Source organism: Chaetomium globosum, genomic scaffold (assembly GCF_000143365.1).
Source record: "Chaetomium globosum CBS 148.51 scaffold_2 genomic scaffold, whole genome shotgun sequence".
Lineage (NCBI taxonomy): Eukaryota > Fungi > Ascomycota > Sordariomycetes > Sordariales > Chaetomiaceae > Chaetomium > Chaetomium globosum.
The window spans coordinates 3,626,619-3,648,905 of NT_165977.1; the positions used below are offsets into that span (position 1 = coordinate 3,626,619).

General features: G+C 56.1%; 4 protein-coding genes across 4 annotated transcripts; 3 read left to right on the plus strand and 1 right to left on the minus strand.

The window, feature by feature from the left end:
* Positions 1 to 205: 205 nt before the first annotated feature.
* Positions 206 to 9,477, plus strand: CHGG_03257 (uncharacterized protein; the record flags this gene model as incomplete). The annotated part of the gene is made up of 11 exons (XM_001229772.1): positions 206 to 263; positions 456 to 498; positions 571 to 1,926; positions 2,024 to 2,271; positions 2,360 to 3,828; positions 4,050 to 5,343; positions 5,427 to 5,725; positions 5,817 to 6,871; positions 6,921 to 8,424; positions 8,487 to 9,387; positions 9,458 to 9,477. 11 exons carry the CDS (start codon positions 206 to 208, stop codon positions 9,475 to 9,477), a joined length of 8,247 nt encoding a protein of 2,748 aa, XP_001229773.1.
* Positions 9,478 to 10,151: 674 nt separating this feature from the next.
* CHGG_03258 (uncharacterized protein) lies at positions 10,152 to 12,466 on the minus strand (the record flags this gene model as incomplete). Its single annotated transcript, XM_001229773.1, has 3 exons — positions 10,152 to 10,496; positions 10,570 to 11,491; positions 11,544 to 12,466. The coding sequence occupies 3 exons, from the start codon at positions 12,464 to 12,466 to the stop codon at positions 10,152 to 10,154; spliced, it is 2,190 nt and encodes a 729-aa protein (XP_001229774.1).
* Positions 12,467 to 13,155: 689 nt separating this feature from the next.
* CHGG_03259 (uncharacterized protein) lies at positions 13,156 to 14,835 on the plus strand (the record flags this gene model as incomplete). The annotated part of the gene is made up of 4 exons (XM_001229774.1): positions 13,156 to 13,180; positions 13,487 to 13,675; positions 13,740 to 14,552; positions 14,606 to 14,835. 4 exons carry the CDS (start codon positions 13,156 to 13,158, stop codon positions 14,833 to 14,835), a joined length of 1,257 nt encoding a protein of 418 aa, XP_001229775.1.
* A 1,318-nt stretch (positions 14,836 to 16,153) lies between these two features.
* Positions 16,154 to 20,662, plus strand: CHGG_03260 (uncharacterized protein; the record flags this gene model as incomplete). Its single annotated transcript, XM_001229775.1, has 6 exons — positions 16,154 to 18,453; positions 18,533 to 18,620; positions 18,941 to 19,278; positions 19,347 to 19,790; positions 19,868 to 20,027; positions 20,081 to 20,662. The coding sequence occupies 6 exons, from the start codon at positions 16,154 to 16,156 to the stop codon at positions 20,660 to 20,662; spliced, it is 3,912 nt and encodes a 1,303-aa protein (XP_001229776.1).
* Between the last annotated feature and the right edge of the window lie 1,625 nt (positions 20,663 to 22,287).

Genomic DNA, 22,287 nt, shown 5'->3' on the forward strand with positions numbered 1-22,287 from the left:
AGCCATGCCTTTGCTGCTACTTAGGGAATCTGATGGACCGTTGCCGTCATTTCGTTTTGAGCACAAATATTTGGTCTTTGGTCTTGGTCTTTGATTCGAGCCAACCACGGCCGTCTTGGTCAAACTCCACGGCCTGGCTCCAAGCCAAGTGAAGACCTGAAGATCGCTGGCCTCTCCGGTTGGCGTTCGGGCAGAGAAAGCAAAAATGCCACGGCAACCGAAGACGTACAATGGTGACACGATCAATTTCAAACAACTCGCTGGTAAGTGATATGTTTGGTCGAAGATCGACTCAAGTAACATGCATCGTCTGACACGAGACAACCTTCGTAGGGCTCCTCAAAAGCGGGACAATCACAATACGTACCGATGCCATTGGAAGTAAGCCGCAACTCCCTACTTGCTAGGCCCTCGCATTCTCTAAAATATGAACTAACCTTGCTGTACAATTACAGCATTATTGGCATTTTTTGATGCCGTCGAGCGCGGCTCTCAAAGGTAGATACTGCAGTGCCCACTAATGACCCTGTTTGAGGGTGTTGTTGTTGTTGTTCTTGTTAACTCGACTAGGAACCCCTTTGATGACAAGTCTTACCACTCACTCTACGAGGCCTTATTTAGCTGCGCTCTCATAGAGAAAGAGAGCTACTTTAGCTCTAAAAAGTCGGCCAAATCGATTGCAAGACTCGAAAAATGTGCACGGGCTCTACGAACAGCTGTTCGCCATGGAGCCACCAAGATCAGGCGCAAAACGGGCAAGGCCATCATCGACCACATCGCCCAGGTCCTTCCCGGGCCAGATGGAAGCTATATTGGCCCTCTTTTAGAAGACTACGTGAAAACGCTCAGCACCTTCCTCGAGTCCTCGGCCAACGTCGAGAATCTCGCTATTAGCGAGTCCTGGGACACGTGTGTCCTTTTCTGTGTTGAGGCTCTTTACCGCTACCTTGAGACGGGCGACCGAGAGAGCGGTTCCTTGTCTCGCGCCTCTCCGGCTCCAGGACCAAGTCTTAGGTCTGGTTCCATCGCTTTACCCCAGGGTTCAGGTCAAATCGGTGGTATGATGGCCCTCGAGTTCTTGACGTGCCTCAACCTTCTTGTGGCCGCTCCAAACGCGCCGGTGGCGAGGAAAGCGGACAAGATCTCAACCGTGGTGTTGCAAATCCTTCAGCTCCGGCAAATGAAGATCGGAGAGCTGCAGAAAGTGGCCTTCTCGACCTTCAACCTAGTTTTCCAACGCACCCAAGCCGACGACGTTGCCTTATCCAAGACGCTGGCCAGGAGTATGACCCCCCTGGTTTCGTATTGGTGGCAGCCTCGTGCTCTCTCACGAGACGCAATGTTGAATTCTGTCCGCGACGAAATGCTCAAGACGATTTACGGGACACATCTTTACGTCGAGAGCCTGCTTCGGGACGCCACTGATGAATCTTTCTTTCAAGACGTCGAGGATTTGCTGGATTCGTTGTGGTCCGACTATTCGAAGCGCGAGGATCGCGCCCGGCTTCAACTCGATGATGTGACGTTCACTGGGTTGCGTCTACCCGAGGACCACCCTTCCACTACCGTCTTCAGTCTCCGTCCGTACAATCAGGCAGGCGAGCAGAACTGGGCTCTTCTAGAGAATCTCGCAATTCTGGAAGCCGCTTACTCGCGGTACGCCCAGCGGGAGCACAGCCAACAGCATCCCGACCATGGCCAGCCTCGAAAGAGGCGGCGGGTGGCTGGCAGCGCCAACAGGATCCTCCAGAAGATCAAGTCATTGGATGCTGCGGTTCGCCTATCTGCTTTGCAACTCATACCCTTTCTAGCCAAACGGAAGCCGTTTTCACTAGAAGACATCTCCGAGGTGATGGCAGACTTGTCCAAGTCTGTCACTGATAAACAGGGCGCGGTCGCATCTTGGGCGATGATTGCTTGTTCTGGGTAAGTACCAGGACGTTTTACCGCGCAATTCTTTTGGGGGGGGCTAACCAAACAAAAGCTTTGCGGCCTATGAGGTCTCCCGACATGCATCTCTCAGCTCATCCTGGAAGCATCTCTGGCACCTAGGCGTACGAGCCCTGTCTCTGCCGCCTACCAGCCGCGCTGCTTGTGTCCTCCTCCATTCAGTGTTGGAAGCGAACCTTGTACCCAGACACGAGCTCGCGGATGATGTCAATCAAATCGTCACAACCGCCGATATCAGCGGCCCGTCAGTCCTGGTCGACTCGTCTCTCACTCTTATGCTGAGCCTGCTGCGCCTCCGCAACAACATGTTCCCTAATGCCAGTCAAGCCACTTCGAGTCACATCATCCGATGGGTCTTTGTCCGATGGAGTCCTGGTAAGTTGGTATCAACGTCATAACCTCGGGACAGTCCTGACTTGTGCGGCAGCTGAGTTGATATACGCCTCCTTTCATGCCACCCACGCAACACCGTTCGATATCGTCAACCTTCTGAAGGCTTGTTATGGTGCCCCACCACTCACCATGCCAGCGCCACTTCGCTTGTTTGGCGGTTCCATTTCTCAATTCTGGAAAAGCCAGGCGGAAACTCATTCTTTCATACGGTACCTGCTTCTATCAGACCAGAATGACACTGTGGCGCCAGCCAAGGCATCCGCCACAAGCACATCCTTGGCCCATGAGCAACAAGCTGATCATCAGCCAGTGGCCGATCCATCGGGATCCCATGCGGCAAGACGGCTTGCGCTTGAGTTGCTCTATCCGAAGATTGAAGAACTGCATCAGTTGACAGAGTCATGGCAAAAGCGCGGGGCAGAAGGTGCAACCCCAGTTTCTACTGAGCGGCTTCAGAGCATCGTCCTCGCATGCCTCACCGGAGCTCTACTACTACCAGAACTTGTCAACCTGAATTCATCCGCCTCCAGAGATCTTGAAACCACCCTTTTTGGCATCGTTGATGCCACGCTCCGAGTAATATCGGCCGCTCCCTCGAGCGAAAACTATTTTGATCTGGTTTTGACATCTTCGTCCGCGTACGTCCCCCCGGCCATGGAAGCCGAGCTCGTGTCTTTGAAGAGAGATAGGCCACATCTGCTGAAATTCTTCGGAAAGCTTTCCGATGCATTACACGAGAGGTCTCGCCGAGAATCCTCTCTCCGAGATCCCGATGTTGTTGACATTGACGACGAGTTCGAGTCGCAGACAAGCCAACATAGCACGACATCCAAAAACAAGATTCTCCCGAGGCGGGATGTCCTGTTGTCTCATGCATCTGAGGCTTTTTACCTCGAGACCAGTCTGCGAATACATTTCCTCGAGGTCATACGTTCAGATGACGGCGAGATTGGGCGGGTTCCGGAGACAATCGTGGACCAACTCGTCGAACTCCCGAACGAGCAGTTTCTATTTTGCCGTTCCTTCATGCAGGAGCTCTTCATGTCGGACGCCATGGTTCCCCTTGAGTCCGCCATGAAGATTCTGGAGACTGCTGGCCGCATAGTCAGCCGAGACGAGTTTTCGTGCTGCGAAGTAGCACTATGCACTTGTCTCGGCATCATGGAGAGCTTCATCAGCATGTGGACCGATGATAGCTTGGAGATTTCAGCCATGGCAGGGGACCTCTACCATTACCTGGTGAAGCATTCTCTGCCGAGCAACTCGTTATCTGCCGCCGCGCAAGTTCAGCTCTCCTGCCTGCTCCTGCATCTGTTGGAAGTCAAGTCCACTTATGCTTCCACCCTCGAGCTGCCATCCTCTCGGTCAACGCTCATGAACATTCTACAAGACGGAGCCATGGACGTCAAGTACTTCATTGGATGCAACCTCCCAAAAATCTTTGGATTATATGTTCTGAAGACACACGACACCATTTTCGTTGACGTTCTGGAGAGCCTTCCTTCAGACCCGCATGTCACCGAAGGGATCGCATTTCGGTTGTTTGCTCGCTCGCACGATACTTGCGCTGTCAATGGCCGACACTCCTTCGCCGATGCATTTACCACATCTTTGAGACACCAGGGAAGATAGCCCAGTCGGGAAAGTATGCGGCAAGCTGCCTCAAGAGAATATCGCGAACTTTGCAACTGAATGGGCCCCAAGAGTTATTCAGGCTCTTCGCCCCCCAACTATTGTATACATGGCTGGAGGGCGGCTCAATCCAAGAGATCCCGTTCGAGATATTTGGATTTTCGAGCCTCCATGATCTACTCCAAGAGGCCCAGACTGAAGCTGCCGCCATCATGATAATGCGTGGGCAAGATAAAGAGGCGCTTGATTTAGCGCAGGCCTTGGGCCTGACGCCCGAGCAATTGGTCCAGCAGAGCTTCACCAAGATCATTACTTACAGCATCGCGCACGATATCAGCATTCCGGGCGGCGCCGACTATGTAACCGGAGAAAGTCGGCTCAGGAAGATCCTAGGGAAGGAAGGGTTCCTCGCAAACATCCACCTCAACTTCGCCGACATCATCGCTACATTCTTTGACATTTTTGATCAAGAAGACCCCATCGAGAAGGCTTTCCGGAGAGATGAACGATTTGCCTACGCGGCCGACGCCATGGAGGAGATCAAGAAGCTCGGCCACCTACCCGCTGCCCTTCCTTCAAATCAGCAGCCGATGTTCAAAGCAAAGTATTTGCCGAGGGAGATTGTCCACCTATGCAGCCGGACACCATACGAGCCGGAAACGCTGTGGACGCCCGCCCTTGTCGTTTTCGTAGCCCGCAGGCTATTAAACACGATACACCCGGCGCTCGGCCCACTCCACGCTTGCTCCGTACTGCGCAAAATTCGCGTTCTGATATGCATGGCTGGCGAGCACGCAACATCGACATATCCTCTAGAAATGCTTCTGCATTCCCTACGAATATTTGTGGTTGACCCGGAGTGCGCCGACGATGCCCTGGGCATCACGCAGTACCTCATCCTCAAAGGAGACAGCCATCTTAGACAGACGCCCTCTTTCCTCGCTGGTTATGCCCTCTCTAGTCTCGCCGACCTCCGCGTCTTTCTTGAGTCAAGCCAGTCCAGCACGACACAAGAGAGTCAGTTCAAGGCCACCATGACCAAGGCACAGCTCTTCCACTCCTGGTTCTCCAAATATCTAACCAACTACGACTCTCCTGCGTTCCAGGATGAGGCACAGAAACGTGCTTTCAGGTCCATCACACAGTCGGCTGCTCATATTCGAGCCTCTGGCAATGCAGAAAAGGGCACACATGAAAGTAATCTGCTCTTGGAAATCCTCGAAGATTGGGACCGCAAGAACCAACTTCTGAACGAGCCCGCGCGAGACGTCGCTCTCTCTATGCTCTGCGGGGTGTTCAAGGTCCCTCCATCGAGCCGGCTAGATGTCATTGAGAGCGATGACGACGCGTTGAGCCCCAGTGGCTGTTGTGTGGAGGAGCTGCGCCTCGCAACGTTTGGGGTGGAGAGTACCTAGCCTGGGCTGGCAGGGTTCTAGGTCGTTCATTCTCAGCATCTGGCGAGGTTCCGGATGAGCTGCTGCGCGAGTCTCATCTTAAGGAGTACCGCCGACTATCGTTAGAGATCGGCGGCTCGGAGGAGGGGTTGCTGAATCTCATCGAAGCGCTCACTGTCAGTGGCGATTGCTTCACGGCTGGCCTGGCAGAGGCCGCGTTGCGGACCGTCGTCTCAGATGCCGTGAGCGACGATGACCATGACCTTCTCGGCGCCTGCCAGCAGAGCCTTGCCGAGCCGCTGCTGATTTCGTCAAACTGGGATCCTTACCGCACACCGCGGTCTGATGGATACAAGGTAGATGTTCCCTCGGAAGCGGGATGTGTTCTCAGCGGAGCACTTTGAGAGTCCAGACTGGTCGCAGCAACTTGCTACACTTTTGGCCCAGTCAGTGCCTGAGATTGTAACGTTGAGGGTCTTGCCCCCAATTCTTAGCAAGGTCAAAGGATTCGCGGAGCGGGCATTCCCCTTCGTTGTTCATCTGGTCTTAACCTACCAGTTGGACAAGCAGCAGGGCATCAAACGGCAACTGTCAGAGGCTCTCAAGGGGTGGCTCAACTCCACCTCAGATTTGGCTAAGGAGAACTTGAAACTTCTAATCAACACGATTCTCTACTTGAGAACTCAACCGCTGCCGGGCGAGGCCTCGATCGCAGACCGGGGACACTGGCTTGACATCAATCTTTCAAGCGCAGCGGCAGCTGCCACACGATGCGGCCTGTTCAAAGTTGCCGTCTTGTTCGTTGAGTTGGCTAACTCGGAATCGTCTAGGGGCTCACGGCGCTCTTCTACAGTCAGGGAAATTGAAGATTCGAGCGAGATCTTGCTGGAAATATTTGAGAATATTGACGACCCGGATGCGTACTACGGTCTGAACCAAGACGCCTCGCTTTCTACCGTCGTGTCTCGCCTGGAGTATGAAAATGATGGAGTGAAGAGCCTTGCCTTCCGCGGCGCTCAGTACGACAGCCATCTGCGGAGTAGGGATTCCGCATCGCGACAGGATGGTCAAGCGCTCATTAAGGCTCTGAGCAGTCTTGGTCTTGCTGGGCTATCCAACTCTCTTCTTCAAACACAGCAAAGCCTGGACGGTTCCTCCGACTCGCTTGATGGAACGTTCACTACGGCGAGGAAACTGGAGGTATGGAATCTTCCAGCGCCGTCAACCAACGACAACTGGGCCGTCACAGTGTACAAAGCATACCAGAGCATGCATCAGGCTCCCGATGTTGACTCAGTGAGGAGGGTAATCCATGATGGTCTGAAGAGCACCGTCAAGCACCTGACCAGTCGCAACCTCAATACTACAACACTGCGGCATCAACTCGGTGCACTTGCGGTGTTGGCGGAGCTAGACGATGTACTAAACGTTACCGATCAGTCCGAGCTGCAGAATTCGCTAGAAAACTTCGAGAAACGGTCCAAGTGGATGATGAGCGGACGGTAAGATCCCCCATTCGGTGATAAAAAGCGCGAAACCTAACAGCCTCAGATACTCCGATGTGGGCCAGATTTTGTCCTGCAGGGAGACCACGCTGAGCATGTGGAGTCAACAACACAAGTTGAGAGCTACGGGGTTGACTCCGGCTGATGCTCGTCTTGTCCAAATCCGTGGCATGCTACTCTCATCCGACATCTTCCGCTTCCATCGTGCGAACCAGGAAACCTTAAACATTTCGACGGGGCTCACAGGTCTCATCCGAACGAGCGAGATCCTGGGTCTCAACGTCGATGCTGCGATCAAAATGGAGGCGGCTAACTCATTATGGGATCAAGGAGAGATGATCACCTCCATCCGGATGCTGCAGAACGTTGACAAGGACTCGTCACTCAAGAAACAGACTGTGCCGGTTAGCCGTTCAGATCTTCTGTCGAAGATCGGCTATCAAGTTTCTGTTGCGAGACTCGAGAGCCCGGACAGTATTCAGAAGAAGTATCTCGAACCAGCGCTCAAGGAACTTCGAGGCAAGATTGAAGGAAAGGAAGCCGGTCAGGTGTTTCACCAGTTCGCCATGTTCTGTGACGAACAACTCCAAAATCCCGACAGTTTGGAGGATTTGGCACGTCTGCAGAATCTCAAGAAGGGCAAAGACGAAGAGGTTGCGCAGCTGAAAGCCCTGATCGCCAGCTCCAAGGACTCCCAGCACAAGAATCGGTACTCAAGCCACCTAGCGAAAGCGAGGCAATGGCAAGACCTTGACCAACAGGAGCTCCGCCGGGTTGAGCAGAGTCGATCCGAGTTCCTCAGGCTGAGTCTGGAGAATTACCTGCTCTCGCTGGCGGCATCCGACGAACACAACAACGATGCCCTGCGGTTTATGGCTCTTTGGCTGGAGCAGTCAGAGGAGGAGGTTTCAAACGAGGCCGTTAAGAAGTACATCGGCAAGGTCCCCACCCGCAAGTTTGCGCCTCTGATGAACCAGCTTTCCTCGCGTTTGCAGGACCAGCAGGCGCTATTCCAGAAGCTCTTGATCGACCTGGTCTACCGCATCTCTGTTGACCACCCCTACCATGGCATGTACCACATTTGGTCTGGGGCCAGGACCCGCGTCAACAAGGACGACGAGATGGCTGTCTCTCGGCAAAGGGCGACCGACCGAGTGGCGAAGGCACTCACCAAGTCGGAGGCGGTCGCCAAGATCTGGCCGGCCATCGATCAGACAAGCAGAGCCTACCATGCGCTTGCCATGGACCGTGATCCTAATAGGTACAAGGCCGGGCAAAAGATCGCGATCAAGAACTCGTCTGTGGGCCAGAACTTCTTGAGTATACTGGCGAGGTACCCTATCCCGCCCCCGACGATGCAGATGGCATTGTCGGCCAGCCAAGACTACTCGGACGTGCCAATGATCCACAAGTTTGAACCCGACATGTCCATCGCCTCGGGTGTGAGTGCCCCCAAGATCATCACGGCCGTGGGCACAAACGGCCAGCGGTTCAAGCAGCTCGTCAAGGGAGGAAATGATGACCTGCGCCAGGACGCTATCATGGAACAGGTATCAGTCGCCGCCGGACACTCTCAGAGCTCCTCAAGCTCCACCGGACAACGAGACTTTAGCGAGAGGGGAACCTCGGCGTCAGGACTTACAAAGTGCTCCCACTGACTTCCTCCTCCGGCCTCATCGAATTCGTCTCCAACACGATTCCCCTCCATGAATACCTAATGCCCGCTCACGAGAAGTACTACCCGAAAGACCTCAAAGGCTCCCAATGCCGCAAAGAGATCTCCAACGCCCAAACCAAGGCCACCGAGACCCGCACCTCGGTCTACCGCAAAGTCACCGAGCGCTTCCACCCAGTCATGCGCTACTTCTTCATGGAATACTTCCCCGACCCGGACGAGTGGTTCCACAAGCGCACCGCCTACACCCGCACAACAGCCGCCATCTCCATGCTGGGCCACGTGCTCGGCCTGGGCGACCGGCACGGGCACAACATCCTGCTCGACACGGAAACCGGCGAGGTCGTGCACATCGACCTGGGCGTCGCCTTCGAGATGGGCCGCGTGCTGCCCGTGCCGGAGCTGGTCCCCTTCCGCCTGACACGCGACATCGTCGACGGCATGGGCATCACCAAGACCGAGGGCGTCTTCCGCCGCTGCTGCGAGTTCACCCTCGACGCCCTGCGCGAGGAGGCCGCCTCCATCCAGACCATCCTCGACAGCCTGCGCCACGACACTCTGTACCAGTGGTCCATCTCGCCCGTGCGCATGGCCAAGCTGCAGAACGCGCGCGGCTCGGCGGCGGAAGGGGAGGAGGGTGAGGGTGGCGGTGAGGACGTCGGCGGGGCTGGGGGCCGCGAGAAGAAGGCGCGCTCCTCCGTCAATGAGCCGAGTGAGGCGGACCGCGCTATTGAGGTGGTGAAGAAGAAGCTGAGCAAGACGCTGAGTGTCATGGCTACGGTGAATGATCTGATCAACCAGGCGACGAGCGTGTCGAACTTGGCGGTTTTGTATTCTGGTAAGCCGTCTTTTTCCTGCCCGGGGGTTGCTGTTCTCTTTAGGAGATGGGTTGTGCTAACATTTCACAGGTTGGGCGGCATATGCTTGATTGAGTAGGAAAGGAAGTTGTGGGATGGGCCGGCAATCTTGTGTCTTATATATGTTGCCATACCAAATAAATCAGTTCACCTATTGTCATCGATCATTAGATTGCGCCCAAGTGACTACTGTGTGTGTGTGTGTGTGTGTCAACATACATTTCAAGCTATAATACTGCTCCCAGGACGTCAAGTATACAGCCTAATTTTTCCAATTCTCTACAGGCGAGACAACTGTATTCCCAGGTACGCCCCTTCTTGTAGACGCCATAATACGGAAAACCAAAGCGAAACCGGCATCTTGTGTGTCTTGACAAGTCCCACGCCAAATTCGGGGTCCTGCACAGACGAAGAAGAAAATGATAAACGCCCCTTTCTCCAACCCATCCACCCATCCACTTTGTACATCCAACGGTATCCCCGAAACTAACCAAGCCCCTAGACCGGCCGGACGAGGGTGTTGCAAATGCGCGAGCCACCCCAATGGTTCCTGGCACGCCCAATACAGCGGGTTTTCGAATAACATTAAAACAACCACCTCCTCCCCTACCAACCAGCAAAGCCCAACTTGACGACACAACGACCATACCACCCATCGGAGCCCCACTCACAATCAAACCCCCAACATCACTCCTCGGACCAAAACCGGAAGAAGAAAAAAAAGAAAGACTACCATTCCCTTTCTTCACGCCCCCGACTCCTGATGAGGAACAGCCGCCTTCCCAAGCCTGGCGAGCACGCGCTCGCGGTGGGCGCGGTTCTTGAGGTGGACTTCAAAGTTCTGGACGGTGGTGTCGGGGCCGGCGGTGTAAGATTTGCCGGGGCAGTCGCGGCACCTGATGCGCGGCAGCCAGGCGAACTGGATGTTGGCGGGCTGGGGCTCGCCGGGGGGCACGGCGGTGAGGGGCGAGACGAAGGAGTTGGTGTCGGTGTTGATGGCGCAGTAGCGCATCATGGCCTCGAAGGAGTCGGCTGGGTAGGTCTTGAGCAGCGCGGCTAGCGCGGCGGACAGCCAGTCTGGTGGCGGCGGCTGTGAGGTGTGGTTAAGAAGGACGCTCAAACGGGAAGGGGAGGGGGGAGGGGGAAAAGAAGGTGGAATGTACAGGTGGGTCCGGGTTGGCGCCGTTAGGCCCGGGTGGCGGAGCGGGAACACGGCCTATTTGGTTCTGAAGTGATAGTACGTTGTTAGGCCTGGGCGGAAGGTGCTGGTTACTTGTAGAGGTGGCGGACGGGGGCCCCATGGGGCCTGGGGTGGTAGCGCTTGGGGCTCGTTGGTGGGCGAGTGTGGGCGTGGCGGATGAGTGTGGTGTTTGTCTAGCCCGGAGATCGCGCATGAGCTTCCGTAGTTTCGAGGGGTTGACGTGAAGGGTGACGATGTATTGTTGGGGTTCTTCGGTCTGTTCTCGGGTGGCTTCACGGCCGACACGGCGGGATGTGCGTGTTTCGTGATGGTGAATGATGGCTTCGGGAGTTTCGGAGCGCCCCAGGTTTGCCATGCGCTGAGCGGCTGCGCTAGCAGCACCGCGCATCCCTCTAGTCCTCGCGGTCCCCTGGAGCTGCGACATGGCGGGTGAGTCGGGGGCGGAGTCGTCGCTATCATCGGAGTCAGACAGGTCGCCGTCACGAGCTGCCCGTTTGCCTCTGCCCGTCAAACCACCGCCCATCGCCCGCTTGTAGAGGCGACTATCCTCGACGTTCGTCGCAGCACCGGGCAATACCGAGGAAACAATGGATGTCCGTATCGTCCTCTGGCGCTCTTTGAGGTCGGGCAACTGAGGGCCGCCGCGCCGGTTGATCGAGCGCTTCTGTCTACGTTGCTCGCGCGAGAACATGGTCTCGGTCCTCTCGAGCTCGGCCTCCGTGTTCTCGTACAAATAGAGCGCGTAGTCTTTCGCTTGTTGCTGCGGCCTGAAAACGGAGGGTAGGGGGGTCGGGAGGAACGCAGCTACGAGGTCCGCGTCCTCGATCGGGCGGCCGTCGAAAAGGATGACCAACGCTGTACAAGCTGCGGGTGAAAAGCTGCGACTGTTCGCGTATGCAGTGGGCAATTGCTGTTGTGAATTCGCCTGACAGCGACAAGTCGCGCGCCATGCTGGTGGCGAAGTCCTCGGGTGTATTCATAGGATTGTTGACATCCCATTCAAACTGGTCGACTAGCGTATGGGCTCCGATCGTAATATTAAGTTTGACCAGGATGCGCATCTCGTCGTTTTTGTAGGCCAAGTACGGAAGTTCTGGGTCAAGAGCGTCTTCCTCGGAATAAGCGAAGGGGTAAAAATCATTCAGCTGCTCGTGTATTTGCTGCACAACCTGGTCATACACAGGCTTGTCAACACCCGGGTTCAAGCCCATATCCTCGATTAACTGAGCCGCAAAAAGCTCGACGGATACGAGTCGCTCGTGGAGGTTAAAGGTGAAGGTGTCGCGCAGCTTGATCTTATCCCAGTCGACGTCTATCCGGACGGGCACCAGCTCCTCGTGCTGCTCGGCCTGCTTCTTCATATCTTTCTTGGCAAACTTTAGGGCGGGCGTGGCCCTCCTCCCGGGGCGTGGTTTTTGCATTGGGTATATGATTTTTGTCGTGCCGCCATTTTCGGTGTAGCCGTTGCCGTAGCCACGATAGCCCTCTCCGTAGAGTCGGGCAGGGAAGGCAGCATAGAAATCGCGGTATTGGCGGTAGTCACTGGCGCGTGAAAGCATATCTTTGGTGTCCTTCTCGAGTCGGATCTGAGCTTCTTTGAGGGCCGCGGAATGAATCCAATCGTGGGTCTGGAAGCGTTCAACGATGGCTCTATCCAGGGCCGCCTTGTCGCGAGTCGGAAGGGTGCTGGTCGCATCGGCTTGGGGAGTGGCGGAGTTGGAAGGTATGGCATTGGCTGTCGGGGGGGCTACCGCGGGAGCGGCGGATGAAGATGAAGCGGAACTCGGGGGCGCTGTTGATGATGGTCCGTCGCCGTCGCCGCCAGCAGCCAACGATGCGGACACTTGGGAAGTAGCCATATTGAATACAAAAAGGGGAAGGGGTCAATCCTGAAGAAGAAAAAAAAAATAAAAAGAGAATAAGGAAAAAAAAAAATGACTGCAATTAAGCAGTAGAGAGAATACCCAGATGCGCGATTCGTACGGTGTCGGCGTCGTGTGGACTGGGGTATGTGCTGCTGTAAATGTCGAGATGCGACGATACGCTGTCGCTCTAGTTCTGTTCGCGATGAGGCTGGCCCCAGGACAAGACGGGATGCGCGAAGGTCGGAGAAACGGCGACGCGCAACTAGCTAGCCAATGAAACGACAGACAGCAGAGGCGAGCATGGTAAAGTGCGGGTCATGACTGAGGGACATGTTTGCGCGCCGAGGCGGCCTGGGTACAGAACATGGCGGCCTTGGCAGCAGCTGTGGCTCGTGCTTCTTTGCTCGAAGCAGCCCCTCGGGTCGTCATCAAAAAATGGGCGGGCCCAGTCGCGCATGCGGGCAGCTCCAAGCCAGGCGCAGAGCGGAGCCTGGACACAAACCAGAGAAACCCCTCCCCCGCTTCGACAAAAATCAAGGAGCAGAAACTCAAAACCGTCACGGACCCCGCAGTTTGTTCCTTGACTTCCTTCTGGTCCCTTTGCCGTGGTCCTATTTATTCCCTTGGACACGTTTAAATTTTATCTTATTTTGACGACGCTCGCTCGAGCATAGCTGGCCAAAATGGCGACCGAAAACCAGACAATCGGTCAGTGGACGAGAATGTTTCTGTTCCCCTCAGGAGCTTCCCCTCCAATTCCCAAGCTCCCCTGAGCTCCCCAAGCTCTCTCTTTCCCTCTCTCCCTCTCTGCGATCCACCCACTACCCCAATCTCAATCTTGCCCGTTTACGTCGGCCGTTGGTTTGGTTCGTTTATTCAGGTGCTTGTTCGGGTTGCTCGCAGCCCCCCCCTGTGCCGCTCTGCTCTGTCCCGGTTGTCCGGCTCCCGTCCCACGCCGCTTCCCAATTCCGGCCATAGGCCATTGTGTGCATCTAGTGCTGATATTTGTCCTAGACTATTCCCTCAACAACCCCGACACCCTCACCAAGTACAAGACGGCCGCCCAGATCTCCGAGAAGGTCCTGGCCGACGTGTCCAAGCTCTGCGTCGCCGGTGCCAAGATCGTCGATCTTTGCGAACAGGGAGACAAGCTCATCGAGGAGGAACTTGCTAAGGTTTACCGTGGCAAGAAGATCACCAAGGGTGTGTTGTATCTGGGCTCTTGTCGGAATCGGTAGTAGCTGTTTACTAACGGCGGATACCCCAGGCTTCGCGCACCCCACCACCGTCTCCCCCGCTGCTTTCGTGACTCCTTACACCCCTCTCAGGTCGGACGAGAAGGAGGCTGAGGTAGAGCTCCAGGCTGGCGAGCCCGTAAAGATCCAGCTGGGCGCCCAAATTGACGGGTTCGGTTCCATTGTGTGCGACACGGTTTTGGCCAAGAAGGCCGACGAGGACCAAGATGTTATCGAGGGTCGGTCAGCCGACCTGCTCCTGGCCACCCACTATGCCAACGAACTCCTTCTCCGACTGATGGTCCCCCCCGGCCTCCTAGCCCAGGGCACCGACGAGGAGAAGGCGAAGGCGGCTGCTGCCAAGGCCCCGTCGCAATCCAAGATCACCAGTCTCCTGGAGAAGGTCGCCGAGGCCTACGAGTGCAACATCGTCGAGAGCACCACTTCGTGGCTCTTTGACCGGAACGAGATCGAAGGAAGCAAAAAGATTGTCATTTCCCCTGGCGAAGGTACTAAGGGCGACGGTGTTCCCGCTGTTGGCGAGGCTTGGGGTGTCGAGGTGGGCGTGAGTCTTGGGTCGGGTAAGGTCAAGCAGTTCGAACAGCGGACTACCCTCCATCGCCGCACCGCCAACACATATGCCCTAAAGCGGCCTACGTCCCGGAAGATTCTGTCCGAGGTGCAGAAGAAGTTCGGTACCTTCCCGTTCAGCCTGCGGCAGCTTGAGGACGAGCGTGACGCCAAGTCTGGCGTCATTGAATGCGTGCGTGGCAACGTCTTCCGCCAGTATGAGGTTACGGGCGACAAGGACAACTCCCCCGTGGCCAGGCTTCTGACCACTCTCGGTAAGCCATACTTGCACTGCACGAGAGGAAAGTGTATGCTCACTGTGACCTAGCAATTACCAAAAACGGTATTACCAAGCTGGGTGCCCCACCCGCATTGGACCTGAGCAAGCTCAAGTCAGACAAGAAGATCGAGGACGAGGAGGTTCTCAAGATCCTAGAACAGCCCCTGTCTCGGAATACGGGTAAGAACAAGAAGAACAAGAAGAAGAAGAAGCCGGCCAAGAAGGCAGCGGCGAAGGAGGGAGGAGACGACGAGGAAGAAGAGAGCGACGAGGAGTAGGCATCGGATGGGACTTGAGTCAGAACGGTCTGGGGGCTATCCACTTCTACCTAACATGGCCAAGGCCTACCTAGCCTTACGGTTTCTGCCCTAGCATTATGGTATCAGTCCCCAGTCTCCGGCCTCCCGAAGAGCGGAATCGATGACGATGACGAAATAGGCACTGCGTGTTCAGGCTGGGAGGTCCACCACACGCAGTGACCTGCATCGGCCTAGCGCTCGATCTTGACCCGAAGCCAACATTATCACAGCGAAAATCCTGCTTGGAGGGAGAGGCGAGAGGGGAAGATGGAGTCGTAACTTTCGGTCAAGGAACAAATGTCAAGAAAAAATGGCAGTGCACTCGTTAGCTATGGTGACCCGTGACCCTGCTTGCGCAACCGAAAGCTAGGCCGAGCTTTGTTATTGTTGACGAGGAATACGCCAAGTTTATTCGATTACTCGGTTTCGAATCCCCCTATTGTTATTGTAGGCGATTCCGCACGTTGATTTAGGTTATTGTTTGCTATTGTGGTTGTGCTGATAATCGATGGCAAAACAGAAGCATTCTACGGAGGGTCGGGTGAACGAACGAACCCCTTACCTCATTGTTTTCAATCACCCCCCTTCTTCCTCCCACTTCTCCTTCCACCCACACATTTTCACCATCATCCCCCCCATCATCTTCTTCTTCCGCACGCTACATTCTCTCAAACTTGCAAACCCCACGATCTTATTTTCGTGTTATGAAGGAGTAATAGCAAAGCGGCAAACGCGCCGCGCGAGTTGACTTCTCTTACGTTCAGGGGCATCCGCCTAAAATCAGTGCGACCCATCCTGAACATCAAGAAATCAGTGACAACAGGTCATCCAGAACAAAAATCACGACTTTTTCTTCTCGCATCTGACCTAGAGAAGGATTTACAAAGCCCCGGAATCAGTCGGGGTCGAATTTGCGTCCACCCACGCGGGAGGCACACGCTGTGAGCTTAGCAGCCACACCCCCCCTGGTCAGTCGCTCAGCACCCCCCCAGGAAAGCTAAGATCGCTTTCTCTCCCTACACCTCCTTCTCTCGCAAGCTTTCCCAACAATCACTCGAACCACACGCGAAAACACCCAAAACGCGACCTTCCTTTTTATCTTCCTACCCGGATTCATGCCCGGGGGCGACAGAACGGTACGTTGCACGCATTTCCCTAATTTTTTTTTTTTTTGCAGCGATGCTAACACGCCCCGCAGGTGCAAAAAGACGGATCATTATTGTTGGTTCCATCATTGAAGGGGGCCACCGCGGGCCAGTGGTCTGCTGCATCTCCTGCCAGCACCCCAACTCCCACCATGCCGGCGAACAACACCACAGTCTCGGCCAATACGCGGGCCACCCGATCGCGTTTTTCGAGTCCGCAGACAGCAGCAAACGGAGCGACGACCGATTCCTCCTCGAGGCTTCAGGGCGCAAGTGGCGGCAACAGTACGGGCAACAGCAGCACAACGAACGGGGCCGAAGGGTCGAAGACATTGCTGCAGCGCTGGCTCGAGCCTCCGGTGCAAGTAAAAGCCAGTTACCAGGACGCCGGACTCGTGCGCCAGGGCGTATTCGAGAATATGGCACCACTTGGGACGCTACCAAAGGTTGGCCTTTTTCGGAAGACAGCGCCACCTCCTCCGGCGGCGACTGCCCCTGCACCTGCACCTGCGCAGCGTGCACCAGTCCGCATCGTCATTAAGCAGAGGAAACCTGCCCTGCCTTCCACGCCGGCCCCCGCACCACCTCCCGCGCCCGAAGAAGACGAAACGGAGGCGGATGAGACGGTAGACGAGGATGACGGCAAGACAGAGGATCAAGACGAGGAACGGCTCTTTCCTGCCGATAAGGAGCACCACAAGGCTCGCACAACAGCTGCATCGCAACGCTCGCGTCGGTCGGTCACCTCGTTGGAGACGGATTACCAGGGGTGGACGCCGAGCACATCGGCCCAAAATGGCAGATCGCGACGGAGCATATCACGGGCGAGCAGTGGACCGCTGCAGCAACTGCCAACGGGCACGAATGATGGCTTGCGGCCGTTTGTCCAGAGGGAGTCTATCGGAAAAGTTGTGGAGGCTGCTATTGAGGACGCGCTCACTCATTTTCGGTACCCCACTGCTTGGGCCCTGCGCACGCTCTACAAGGAAAAATCATCCGAGCAAGAATTTCTCACCATGATTGAGAAGGTGGCTCGCCAGACAGCCAACGCCGACGAACTGGAACAATTCGCCCGATGCATCCTGGCCAAGAAGAAGGAAGGCAAGAAAGACAACCAAGCCTTCTTCAACTTCGAGCCATCGACTACCGGCGGCGCTGCCTCTTCCGCGCCACAGAAGCCGCAGAAGCCCAAGAAGGCTCCCTACGGCAACCTCGTCAAATTTGGTATTTCTAGCCTGCGCCTGGATCAGGACGGCAGCGAACCTCGAAAGAGGAGGGAGCGAACGGTGGACACGGCTCTAGATTCCGAATCCGTACCCGCACCCGCACCCGAGCCCGAGCGGGCGGCCAAACCTCAGGAGTCTGAGCCTGAGCTGGAACCTGAAATTGAACCAGAGCCAGAGCCAGAGCCAGAGCCAGAGCTAAAACCAGAGCCTGAGCCCGAACCCGAGTTCCAGCTCCCCCCGCGCAAAAAGCGCAAATCCGGCAGGCAGCAGTCGGAGGCGACAGCGTCGTCGTCATCGAAGATGGCATCCAACGGCACAAACGTCAAGAGGAACCCGGAGACGCCCCCTCGGAGGCGGACCCGGGCTCGCTCAGAGTCGAGTCTCTCCTCACTTTCCAGCGTCCGATCCTTGACGCCGCCGGTGGATGAAACCCGAGAAGACGGTGAGGAGGACCAAGGGTTTGATGAGGCACCCCCCTCGCGGACCAGCCCTGCGCCGGCTGTCCAGCCAATCACAGCCAACAAGCGCCGTCGGTCCAACGCACCGCGAAAGAGCCGGAACGTGTCACCCTCCCGACCCTCGCCCGTCGCGTCCAACTCCACTGCGCCGCAGCGACCGGCCGCCGCTGTTCTTCCATCGCAGCCCCCGCAGCCGACCCAACGGCAATCTCCCGCTGCTGAGCAGCCCGCTGTTCACGACGAGCAGCAACCTTATGAGATGCCTGCCGTCGTCGACTCGCCGCTCTTCCCGAACTTCAATTCGAAGAAGGGTGGCAAGTCCGGCACACCGTCGCTCGTCCTGGCCACCAAGCTGGGCAAGATTGACCCAGAGGACCCCAACCTGCGCCATCGCCAGGAGGCACGCAGGGTGACCAACACTGCATTCCCCGTCAGTGACGTCAGGGGAGGCTCTCCGCAGGCTGCATCCAAGCAGGCGAACCTCGAGGAGCAAACCAGAACGGCGACGCCAGCCACGCCGGCGACGGTGCCTGCATCGCGACCGCGGGCTACTCTCCCATCCGCCCGCGCGACGCCTGCTCCGAGGGAAGGACGAAGCACGCGCTCGTCGCTCAAGCGGACGCACGATGATCTGGAGGACCAGCCATCGCCGACGGCCACCAACTTCCCAGGATCCGAAGCAGCGTCCGCCGCGGCCGACTCACGTGCCGGGACACCAGCTCTGCGGGCGGTCAAGAAGCCCAGGGCCGGGCTTAGGGTTAAAAACTCGTAAGCATCACATCTCTCCGACTTGCGACATGATTCGACTTGAAACAGTGCATTTTAGCTAACCATCCCACCCATCTAGGCCTATGAAGAAGAAGCATGCTCCGTCGGCCGGCATTCCTCGTTTGAGCGGAGAGCGCAGCAGTCCCGTAGGCAATGCCCCGAGAGAGGTATGTCATGGTTTTCTTTCCCTTTCCTTTCCCGTCCATCATCAATCCATCCATCCATCATCATCATCCCTCATCCATCCTATCCTTTGCGTCAAGCCGAGCTGCCCGGGCACTGGGACCAAGGCTGGGTGCAAGCGCACCTCCCAGGTCCAGGGTCCGGGGGCCGGGGGGCGGGCGTGTCCCCCCCCCCCCAACATCCAATTTTAGTGGCAAAGTGCCACCCACGCCCAGATGGGGCTGCCGTTTTGCCGGAATATGGCGCACACAACTCGCACCCACCCCTTGCCATGGCTGTTGCTGACTTGGCGCCACCAACTCAGGACGATAACGACGACTACTGCACGTCTTGCGGCGGCAATGGTCAGCTCATCTGCTGCGACGGATGCACACGGTCCTTCCACTTCATCTGCGTGGATCCGGTGCTGAGTAATGAGGCCATGACCGTCGAGTTCTTCTGCAACGTGTGTCGCGTCAGCCGAGACCCTGCACGCCTGCCTACCCATGGCGGAATATTTGCCGTGATGCTGGAGAAGCTCGACGCGAGTAACTCGAGCGCCTTCCGCCTGCCGGCCCCCATCCGCGATCTCTTCGAAGGCGTGCGCACCGGTCCCGACGGCGAATACGAGGAGATAGTGAACGTGGTGAAACCTCCCGCTCGGTGAGTACTCAACCATTCCTTTATTGCCTTTTGTATCTCCGCCTCCAGCCTGCTGACTGCTACGATAGTAAAAAGAAGAGCGAGGAAGACCAGCTCCCCGACTTGCACCGCTTGCGCGACGCAAAAGGGAATGTCATCATCTGCCAAAACTGCCGGAAGAGCGCCGGCCCGGACCGCGCCCTCATCCCCTGCAGCGCCTGTGGCCTCTTTTGGCACATGGACTGCCTGGAAGTTCCGCTGGCTTCTCCGCCTTCCTTGCGCACCTGGAAATGTCCGCTGCACACCGACAGCCTTCTTGGGGCGCTGCCCGTTCATCACCCGGGCCATAAGTACCGCAAACTGAAAAACGCGCCCGTCATCACGCCCACCTTCACCAGGGGCTACGTCAACAATGGCTTTATCGAAGTCGACCTAGACGACAGCGATGATGAGAGCGGGTGGAGGGACGTCGAGACTTTCGGCCGGACTGTGCGCCTCTCGGAAAGGGGCATCAAACTTGATTTTATCTCTCGGTGAGTAATTTCGTTTTCATGATATTCCCTTGTAATTCGGCCTCCTGACTATTTCTAGTATCCGTGGCCAGTTGAAGAAGACAGCCACTCGGCCGGCATCGCCGGAACCACCGGCACCCCCCGGTACCACGTCCGATGGAGCAAAGATCAGTCGAAGAGCTGCAGGCTGCTCTCAACCTAGCCCAACTGAGTGTCGCACGCGACGATAACGTCGCCACTCTCATCAATGCCATGATCGTAAGTTTGATTACTTCCCGTTTGCTCTCTCCCATACTAACGTCTCCAAAAAGTCCCAAGCCGACCCGTTAACCATCGACGTAATGGCTCGGGCCAACGCTACCCAGTTAGAGAGCACCCAACTGGATCATATGGACCAGCAGAGCCTGCGCGCCATGCTCGCCAACGCAGAGTCGATGGCCAACCATATCCGCCGGCTCCTGGCATCGTCCACCAGCGAACAACCCGCTCCACGAGCCATGGGTGCAAAGGCCGATGCCGAGCAAACCTCTACCATGACGCCCAGCCTCGCCAATTCGCAATCCCCCGATCCCGATTCCGACAACTCGGCCAATCTGACCACTGGCCCTAGCGCTATGGAGATAGACGCGGCTAAAAGCCCTCCTTCACCGGCCACCACCGATGACGTCCCTGCCATGACGCAGGGCGAGAAAACGCCCATCCAGGGTGACCAGTCACCTGCTGCTCCCCTGCCTCTGGAGCAAACTGCCCCGATTGAGAGCGGCGGCGTCCCTGCGACTCCGACCAAGGTGGCCGCTCTTCCTGGTGACGAGCCGCTCGTTCTTGAGGCTGGTGGCGATGCAGAGAAGACGCTGGGCGAAGCTTGCGAAGGCGGCTCCATGGAGATGGAGTGATTCATCTCTGGGAAAGACCGGCAATGTCTCTTGTCTTTCGGCGGCACCTGCAACACTCACTGAGCAGAAGAAGCTCGACGCACTTTTCGAGAACGATGAACCTTCGAAACGGGGCCTTCAATATATTTCTTTCTTAACCTATACGATACCGCGCTACTCAACGGCGCTATACACCTTTTGGAAGGGCGGCGCCGTTCCACTACTTAATCATCACGCCGACCCGTACTTGCGCCCATATCACCGCGATTTGGGAATTCCGCAACTTCATGTCCTCACCGTTCATCCCACTGTTATATCTAGTGGTGTGATATCACAACACACCGTTTTCCCACTATTTCCCAGCTTTCGGCCAGCGTCTGCGAAAAAAAAAAGACAGGCGAAAGCAACCCGCTAAAATGCTCTCGGCCCGGCTCGATTCAACCAGCCAAGGGGAGAGCGCAAGAATTTCTTTTTTTCCATTCACCATTTCCTGCTTATTTGTCAAACAATGTGTCAATAGCGATTGCGGATCATCGGGCCCGGGTTCTTTTCATTCGGCGCGCGGACTCGGCAGGCGGTGTCTAGTTACAGGGGAGTTGGAGTTGGCGGATCTTTCAGCCAGCCACCGGGTCTCAGTCACCCAGGGATTTGGGGTTAGGCTCTTTGGGGTGGCATGGGCTTCTCGTGATTTGTCTCTTCGGTTTTCAGTCTTCAATCTTGATTCTTGATTCGCTTCTTCCTTTCTCCCCCTCTCGTCTTTATTAGTCACTACCTTCGCGACATTCGCCCTGACGAGCCATACCAAACTAGCCGGCTTCAAATTGCGAGCTAGCGGGTGGGCAGGTTACCAGGCAGGGCAATTTGAAAGATGGATGGGATGGGTAGATGGCGTGTCGCTGGGCGAGGGGGGGAGGGGATACTACTACGTACGTCCTTGAGATCCTTTTGACGAGGCGGCATCACTTATTAGATAGACGGGACGAATATTGGGCTGGCTAGTTGGCGGGCGGGCAGGTAGGCCAGGCAGGCCAGGCAAGCACCTTTGTGCTTATGATGACCTGCTCTTTCTTTCTGCATTTTCTAGCCTTCTGTGTGCGTTATAGCTAGGGGCTTAAAGAGATGGGGGATGTACGAAATGCATGGTTAATTATCCTCTGATTTGGGTGAAGTATGCGATGCTCTAAGGTAAAGGCTACTTGACCAAATCCAATGCAACGCAACGCTCTCGGCCGCTTGTAACGGACACTCTTGCAACCTACCTAGTGATGACCAGGGAAGGACGCAAGAACCTAGTATGATTCCTGAAGGGTAGCCTTGTGTGCGGAAACAAGCAAGAGGCCCGCTACCAGGTTTCCGCAACAACTACCTATACTTACTTACCATGTCGGTACTTCGAAGGAAGAGCTCTCTCGAATGACCTGCAGAAAAGTAGCGACAAGACATATTCCCCCAGGGAAGGACATCCATCCCCCTTGCATTTCACCAGACCAAACAAACCCCAGACCATGATCCAAAAACCACAGTAACGAATGATGCTCCCCTTTTTTGCGCCTGACCAAACCAACTCCAGACAACATGCAGGAACACAGCAGCAAATATTATTATTATTTCCTACACCGATATGCCCTGGGGCGCGCCGGTCCTTC